The 8,979-nt window shown below is 38.1% G+C and overlaps 1 protein-coding gene and 1 long non-coding RNA gene across 2 annotated transcripts; one reads left to right on the plus strand and one right to left on the minus strand.

The window, feature by feature from the left end:
- Window positions 1-4,265: 4,265 nt before the first annotated feature.
- Window positions 4,266-7,719, minus strand: LOC121407020. The gene is made up of 3 exons (XM_041597914.1): window positions 6,336-7,719; window positions 5,615-5,731; window positions 4,266-5,070 (listed from the first exon to the last, which is right to left on the minus strand). The coding sequence occupies exons 1-3, from the start codon at window positions 6,422-6,424 to the stop codon at window positions 4,809-4,811; spliced, it is 468 nt and encodes a 155-aa protein (XP_041453848.1). The 5' UTR covers window positions 6,425-7,719; the 3' UTR covers window positions 4,266-4,808.
- Window positions 7,076-8,499, plus strand: LOC121407023. The gene is made up of 2 exons (XR_005968861.1): window positions 7,076-7,163; window positions 7,726-8,499. It is a non-coding gene; the product is annotated as an uncharacterized LOC121407023 (long non-coding RNA).
- Window positions 8,500-8,979: the final 480 nt, after the last annotated feature.

Here is an 8,979-nt window from a genome sequence, read left to right on the forward strand (position 1 = left end):
ATGTATCAATGGCAACTCTGCATTGTCCCACTGCCTGAGATCGATCTCCAGAAACAGGTACTCCCCAAACAATCAGAACATGGTTGAAGATAAACCCCAAACGCTCTGTGTCAAGTGCTGCTTTTCCTCCCACTCTGATGCAGTTGCCACCCTTAAGTTCTCCTTTCGTAAAAATCCTCTTCGCTACTTGCACTGCAACATTCACCAAGGAACAGCTGGCCATGCGGAGATAGTGCAGTTCCTTATCGTCCAACGGGCTTAGGTCACTTGATGACAACGTCGAAGGTGGCGTTGATGAAGCACTTGTCAAAGGTTATCAAAGATGGATTTGGTACAGGAGTTGATGCATACAGTCCAGACGCAGACTTAAGAAGACGTCGAGGTTGACGCTGATATTGGCGCCTCTTGCTGGCTTGGCAGGGGAAGCCACTCTTCTACAACTCTCCGAAGAGCCTAACCTCATCAATCAACATCTCCAAGAGGGTTTCCTGGCGAGAGGTAATCGGGGGACAGTGGAGATGCAGGTGGCGAAGGAGATGTGGGTGATGGAGGTAGAGACAGGAACGGAGGTGGAGATGGATGGAGAGGCCAGTAATGAAGGAACTGCTGGAGGTGAGCGAAGGATGGATGAATCGGTTGCGAAGGAAACATCAGGAAAATATCCTGGAGTGCACAGCTCCCTCCGAGGAACGGCTCTCGCATACACTTTGGCTGCCTTTTTTGTCACACACTTCTTTAGTGGATGGCTCCTTTGCTTGTGGTTGTCTCACAGTCTGCCTCTGATGTTTGTGTGTAGCTCACATCATGCTCACAACATGAACCTTCAAAAAGAGGGAGAGATGGACAAGTGTTTCCTTTATTAGGTAAAGCAATGGAATATTTGTTACAAGCATTATAAATGTTGCTGGTGCTCCGCAATGTGGGCAAACCTAATCTTGCTTGGGTCATCACTGCGATGAAGTAAGGTGGCCCTCAACTTCTTTTTCCGGTACTACACAGTGACAGTGTCTCCAACATTAATTGTTTGGGTTGTCTTAATATTTCCGTGGTAGTACACTTTTGTGAAATCCTTTTCAAACGCAATGAGAATTTTTCGGTATGTTGACTTGATGCGAGGCATGATTGCTGAGAATAACAACTTAATGCAGGTAAACCCAGAAGCTGCAACAATACATTTGTAGGTTGTTTTGTTTGTTTTAGTTTTATGTATGGAAGCCTTTTCAAACTAATCTGTCTTGACCAGATCTTGTGGGCAACTGACTCCACCCAGGCTCAGTCAAACTCAGACACGCATTCATGCACACAGTACTTGCTCAAGCATGAGGGTCAATTACATAGAATTCTTGTCCCTTATTAATAAGTGCATGCAGGTTCCTAGCTAAATGGTTTCTAAGGCTGAATTCCTGGCACATTGTGACAACCCTTGTTGCTTGAAAAAGTTCAGAATTCTAGTTTCAACTTCATGTGATTCTGGAATCCTATCTTGGGTAGCTCCTTTCTCTTTTTTAGAGATTATTTTGAGCCTTTGATTTACATTCAAATTGATGTGTTTGCATTTTGGAGGCATGACTACGAGAAAAGGACACTCTTACTTTATAAAAAGTGACAGTAAAGTGATCGAAAAACGTGCGACACTGTGCGATTCAATATACAAAATCTTTTCTTCTTTTTTGCATGTATTGTAGCTATTGATGCAAACAAAACAATGGGCTGAATAATGAAACAAAGCAACTGACTGCAGCAGTCAAATTTTGCAGCCAGTGCTGGCAATTCAGTTCACATTACACATTGTGATTGAATAAAGGTTGTGTACGACTTGGTGTTTACAGGACCCAAGTCTACCTTCTGCATCTTGTGATCCCAAATAGTCAGTTTCTTGTCATCTTATGACCTACAAATCAAAGTGAAATGCGTATTCATATTTTTGTTAACAAGTCATAAATCACATTAAGCGGATGGTTCTTAATACAGAAGACAGATTGCAACACAATTGCACAAGGTACAAACAAGGAAAGATTCCTTAACATGGAAACGATGTACGAGAGTCTCCCTTCACTAAACAATGAAAATGCTCATAAATTCTTTGTGATGTTGTTTTGAGTGGTCTGCCCCCAAACTTCACTTCTTTTGGACACCCATCTTCTGTTGATGAGTCATAACATTCATACGAATCACATTCTTGATGGCGTTTGTGGGGATTCATGCTGTAATGATGATTTCCTTTTTTTCAATGTCCAATAACCTGGTTGTCAGAGCATGCTAGGGTGGATATCAAGTATATCATCTATTCCCCAAACTTCAAGACATTCCTTCCTATAAACATTCACTTCATGCTTTATGCCTTTTTTACCCAAGTGATTTGTGCAAAACCTGCATAGGGCCTGTATGTATCTCATAATGGCCCTCCATGTCCTTTTTACACCCTTTGCTAGCCATATAGATTACACATTAAATATAAGCTGAATGAATACAACACAAAATTACAAAACAGTTGCAACAAAATGACATGATATACACAGACAGATATATTGTATGTGATCGCCATCTCTCTCTCTCCCTCTATCAGAGAGTGATTGGGAATGAAGCTATTGTGCTGACTTATGGCTTGATAGTGACCATTGAAACGTGGGTGACCATTGACCATAGTGACCATTGAACATGTTAGGGTGGATATCGAGTATATCATCTACTACATCTATTCCCCAAACTTCAAGACATTCCTTCCTATAAACATTCACCTCATGCTTATGCCTTTTCCCCATTTCTCATCACGTGATTTGCGCAAAGCCTGTGTGCGCACAGTGCACATAATTCTTATTTACGAAGACATTATTAATAAACAGTAATACATTATGTAATAGACATAAATTAAAATGAAACATATATAAGTGTATATCTAAATATGAAGTGAAATTACATCTCGTACATAATTGCACTACACCAACATCATCCTCTTTAATACCAAAAATAAAAAAATAACCGCTTGAAATTCTTGTACATTTAATTGAATAATAACGTATTACTTTAGCATTCAAATCTTGGAATATATTCTCCAAATTGATGTTTCTTATTTCCAAACAACTTAAACAGTCTAATGTGCCTAAAACGGGCAAAAGTCTAATACCGTCCAAAATGTATAAAATATGAATGGTTCCTTAGTCCTGCTCCCAAACATTCAAAATCCATGTCATTTTCATTATACCGGTACTCTAGATTTATAGAGGAATATATTCTGAAGAAGTTAAGACATTTAATCTATGGGGTTCATGTGCTCGTTTTCAAATTCAGTGTCCAAAGTATTGTGAGTTGGCTTGAAATAGCTCAAAATGCGCCAAAAACAAAAAAAAGTCTGTTAATACCGTCTAAAATGCAAATGGTTCCGTAGTCTTGCTCCAAAACATTGAAAAACCATGTCATTTTCATCATACTTTGCACATAGATACTTTAGCACGTGAATATTCCAAATATGCAAATATTAGTATGGGTCCATGTGCTTGATTTTTTACTAAAGAGCTTCAAAGTTACTAGTAACCCAAAATGGATGATGTTTTTAAGAAATGCGCATCCAAAAGAATTTGGCATTTTTAGACCTCACGAGATCACAACAAAGAGTTTAAGCCCTATTATTCAGTCAAAATCCAGGAAAATTTCATCAAATTTTGCAATATCATTAATAATCGTATCTGTAAGATGGATAATATATCTATATTGCTGTCAATTGTTTGCTCATTTAAGTCTAACAACACTCTCAGTTCTTAGGAATTGCATGCGGGAAAGATACTCAACCTTAAAAAATTTCAAATTTCAATAACAAACTTGAGAAGTAAAAGAAATGCTGCACTTTATTCAAAACCCATGTCATTTTCACCAAACTTTGCAAAGATGTAGAGAAAGGTATACCTAAGAGGTGCAAACATTAAAAAATATGGGTTCATGTGCTAGTTTTCAAACTATCAGCACTCTTGTTAGAGCAAATTTGCTTCTTAAAACACCGAAAACAGGCCAAAAGCAGTATATACGTGAGCAAAAATTCCGAACCATTTTTCCATTTATTCAAACTCGGGGTAATATTTATCATACTTTGCAGCACTACAGAGAAACTATTTTGAAATTAAAGAGGAATAAAAATAAAAAAAATGGTCCATGGAATATTTCCAGTTTATTAGCTCCAAGAAATAAACAAATAAACAACTAAACAAAAAATCGCGGACGATCGACGACCGATGCCTCTTTTCGAAGCGGTGTCTCGTCTCCGCAGGGCGCGCCTGTTGCGAAGAAAGAGAGGGCCACGAAGACCTGCAGGGAGGCAGGCAGTGCCTTCAACCTGTTGGTAGGATGCTCCAGGCTCTCCTGCAGAAGATCTATCAAGTGCAGACATCCTCGACGACTAAACCGGTACCTTTTGTGCAACTCTACATCAGAGTACTGGTCCAGCGGGTTGGTCCGGTCCCGGAACACCCTCTCCCTCCTCAAAGCCCTCCCAGCCTGCTGCTGAAGCTCTACATCAAAGGCAGCCATGATGATCCTGCTTGTAACCATGGACATCCTCTACGCATGACTTAGTGAAGATACGCATGACACTGGACCATGCGTATCTTTAAGCATGATTTTGCCCAGTTTACGCATGTCTTAACCTTTGTGAAACCAAACTTAAGAAATCAAAAACTTTACGCATGACCTAGGTTTACACATGATTTGGGTACTTAAGCAGGACTTTAAGTCATGCGTAACTCTTTGTGAAACACCCCCCATGTTATTGCATGGAAATTCTCAATTTTAACATTTTTGTTGATTCACTATCTTAAATGTTAGTGACTGGAAGATATGACATAGGATGGACGCTGATTTGATGCACACTGGGTGCACTTCGATATTGCTTTGCTAGCTGTATCTAACAGCCTATTTTCAGAGATGACGAACAATTTGGCGTCTTCCGCTTCTTGGGCTGTTGACTTCTGGTGTAGACCAGACCTTGTAAACTGTGCCTCCTGTGGGGTCTCCTCAAGCTCAATCTCCTCCCCCATCTCATGCTCCTCTTCCCCAACCTCTGTCAGTCCTTTACAATCCTCTCTGCAAAAGACATGGAAACGTTATTTTTTTTTAAATTGCAAAAAAGACAAGTTGCAGTATCTGTTCAAAAAACAATGCCAGGAAGCCTAAGGATAGAGCTTTATGTAAATATGCAAATGTGTATAGCAATAATGAAATAATAAAGATTAAAAAATAAATGAAATCTTTGAGAATTCTGGCATCAAAATTCATCCCAAATAATGTTACGAGGATATTTCATTGAAGTAGCTCAGAAATAATTAAAGATAACAAAGAAGTTTGAAGAAAAAAGGTAAGAATACAGATAATTAGAAAATGATTAATAAATCACAACAAAATTTAGGTTAGTAGTTAAGTTTAAAAAACATACTTCAACAGATTATTACAAAGGATACAACAACATAGATTGAATACCTAATGAACTTCAACTGCTTTGATTTCATACATGAATTTGCACAACAAAAAATAGTTTACAATCCAAATTTCTGGGGGAGGTGATCCTTGGCAAATTAAAAATGAAATAAGTAAGATTCTGTCTTGCATAAACACTTTCAATATTATTTACCCAATTTGAAGCCGCAATGTAAGCTCGGGGTCCTCATAGTCAGAATCGGATTCTTCATCCAGCACATCCTCTTTTGGGTAGACGAAGTCCCCCTTCTCATAATAACTAACGCTGATGCTGGTGTAAAGACATAAAATATTGATTAAATATACAGTTATTCTCTACTGCAAAATTAACCAAAAAAAAACTAATATTAACCTAGTGGTATATGGTCTCACTTTCCCTGCATGTACTTTAATACCCTGCTTTAAGAATAAAAAAAATTGAGTACCATTAATCATTGACTTTCAAATCCATAATTTTATTCCATAATTTATTGTTCGAAATAGACATGAAATGAAATACTCCTAAAATTTGCTTTGCCCAATTGATCATGGGCCCGGCAGCCACTGTGCAGCGCCAGATCGACGAGGCTCTATCCATTTAAACGTTGAATGCCAAACAGGGTAGCAACAACTCCCATCTTTTAACGTCTTTTGGTCTGACGCGGCCAGGGTTTGAACCCCCGACCTCCTGGTTGTGAGACGGTCGCTCTACAAACTGAGCCAACATACTGGTCTTTAAACTGTCTCTTCTAATTGTTAGCACTAATTGCATACAAGGCCCCAATTCATCTTATTCATGTATTTCTAAAATTAATGAAAGAGGAATCACATAAAATATGGTATGTACATCAGAGCTTGGTACTTCATGCACATATTAAGGTATTGGGAATACTTACTCAAACATGTCGGAATCACTTGCAGCTGGTATACTGTGACTTGATGATCTACAAAGGTGGATAGCAGAACATGAAATTAGTAAGACCATGTTATTTTAATGTAAAGGCATATACCATTTCTAAACAAAGGTTATTAACAAGCTAAAATAGTTTATTTATAGTAACAATGACATGTATTTCTGTAAAACCAATGTTGATGTTAACATCTAAATACAAACTATGTCCCATCCCTTTTGGTTACATGATGTTTGCTCAAACAACAATTGCTCTGTGGCAAATTCCACAAATTAATAAAAGGACCAACTGCAACCCTAGATTCAAAAAGAGAAATTCCAGTAGTTGCAGTAAAAACTGATTTCATGAGAAAGTCTGAAAAACAAGGATTAATTGTCAGTATGATATCGAGGATCTAGATCTGGTACAGTTACATAACTGAACTTTGTGAAATCTTGAAATTTACGCTGAAAAATGTTCAGACTGAAGATCCCCAACACGGATAAGCGCACATGGGGTAGTTTATAATTATGGCTTCGAATGTCGGGCCCAACGCTCTACCCGAATCCTGTGCTTATTTGCTGATTTCTCAGCAATTACACAATTTCTTCCAGAATCCTTTGGCATGTACGTTTTATTTATACAAACAGACACTTTGGTGGTCATTTCATTGGATTCTGTACGAACTCATTTTGATATCGTTACCACAACAAGCATTTACCTTTAACACTACCGGTATATCCATCCTGAACCAAACCCGAAGTATAACTCTTAACCTAACATAAAACCCTATTGCAACCCTCACCCTATATCAGTCACTGAAACAAATGTTGTGTCACCTAAAAAAAATAGGGTACTGGTATAAAGCTTGCAACAGTAATTATTACAACGTTAGGCATGACACACAATTTTAAAACTTCCAATCACACTGCCATGTCATGCAAATCTTAACTTTACCTGTTTCATCCAAATACATGTAGATCTATGTAGATAATAAGTGCAAGTTTCATATAAAAGTATTAGCTTTGAGTAAAGGCCTATCAATCATGATCTGCTTACAAAGAAACAAATTGGCACATAACTTCTTATGATATATCACTCACACAAAAATAAATCCGAGATCAACTTACATGGAAGGTTTTCCTGACCCTATCGAGGATATTGCAGAACAAGCGTCAGAATCCCTAAATTAACAAAATTAAAGAAAGGGTTAAAACAATATATTTTGTATTCAAATTACGTGAACATATTGTATGTGTCTGTATGTATGAATAATCAGATATTGGCAAAATAAGCATGGGAAGTAAGCAACATGTCAGGTCTTTTACAAAGCAGTAACAATACATCTACAATTGGTTTTTCAGCTTAAATCTTATACCACAAAATTCAGCTCAAGGAACTGTACCAATTCTAGATCCACTCTGATAAAGAACAATTAATCTTGGTTTTACAAACTTTCTTGTGAATTCAGTGTTTACTGCACATACTTTCAGTTTTGAATTTTGTGGTGACACTTGACATCATAATCATTTCATTCTAAATTGATCTCTGACAAAAAAATGCATGTAATTTGTTGGTCCACATGAAATCTATCCTACGTACAGTACGGTATGTCACATGTACCGTATACCCAGTTTTTGTGTGTCCGATCAATTTTAGAAAGTCATTTGGACAAATTTATAAGCGAGGTTTCAACAATTTTTAGTAAAAAATGTTAGGAAATATTATAAAGAACAAAATAAAAGTAAACTTAGAAGATGATTACAATGCAACAAGTATTGAATCCATATTTTTAATTTTAGTGTAATCCAAAGACAAAAAAGATCAAGTGTCCGGACACCAGGCCCCCGGCCCCATCCTACTTTCTTTCAACAACAACAGACACATCAATCAGTATCATGAAATTACGGTATATCTACTTACGTGTTAATGAGCAACTCCAGAAAACTATCATTCTTGCTTTCTCCGGATGCGATCATTGCTATCCGGAACTTGTCAAACATTGCTGTTGACAATGTCATGCGACTCCTTTTTGCCTCGTAATTCTCCTTCCTCTTCTTCGTTCCACCTGGCATGGCAACGGCCCCGCGTACATATGTTCACATGAACAAAAAAAAAAACCCAATTAACTCTGACCAAAATTATCGATATTAAACGAACTGGACGAAAAGTATCTCGAAATACCGATTACCGTAGACCGCAACGCACTTGAAAAACATGGGAAACTAGTGTGTGCCCGAACGGCCGGCCGGCTCGACGCGACCGCGCGCCGGCCCGCGAGCTAGCGTGGCTTGACAAACTTGATTGCAGAATCGCCAAGATATTGACATGTACAACTTCACGCCATAGAGGGGGTAAACCGATATTTGAGTGGGATTTGAATAAAGACCCTACGCCCTAATTAACGGTCAGTTTTTGTCTCACCTGCGAAGCAAAGTGAGACTATAGGCGCCGCTTTTCCGACGGCGGCAGCGTCAACATCACATCTTAACCTGAGGTTAAGTTTTTGAAATGACATCATAACTTAGAAAGTATATGGACCTAGTTAATAAAACTTGGCCATAAGGTTAATCAAGTATTACTGAACATCCTATTAGAGTTTCATGTCACATGACCAAGGTCAAAGGTCATTTAGGGTCAATGAACTTAG

Source organism: Lytechinus variegatus, chromosome 2 (genome assembly GCF_018143015.1).
Source record: "Lytechinus variegatus isolate NC3 chromosome 2, Lvar_3.0, whole genome shotgun sequence".
NCBI classification, from domain to species: Eukaryota; Metazoa; Echinodermata; class Echinoidea; order Temnopleuroida; family Toxopneustidae; genus Lytechinus; species Lytechinus variegatus.

Excerpts from the sequence above, each read along its gene's own strand:
- LOC121407020 (XM_041597914.1), bottom strand. The coding sequence starts at position 6,424 with ATGGTCTTACTAATTTCATGTTCTGCTATCCACCTTTGTAGATCATCA. Across the intron at positions 5,732-6,335 it reads AGTGATTCCGACATGTTTGA|CATCAGCGTTAGTTATTATG; the intron begins GTAAGTATTCCC and ends TCTTTACACCAG. Across the intron at positions 5,071-5,614 it reads ACATTGCGGCTTCAAATTGG|AGAGGATTGTAAAGGACTGA; the intron begins GTAAATAATATT and ends TGTCTTTTGCAG.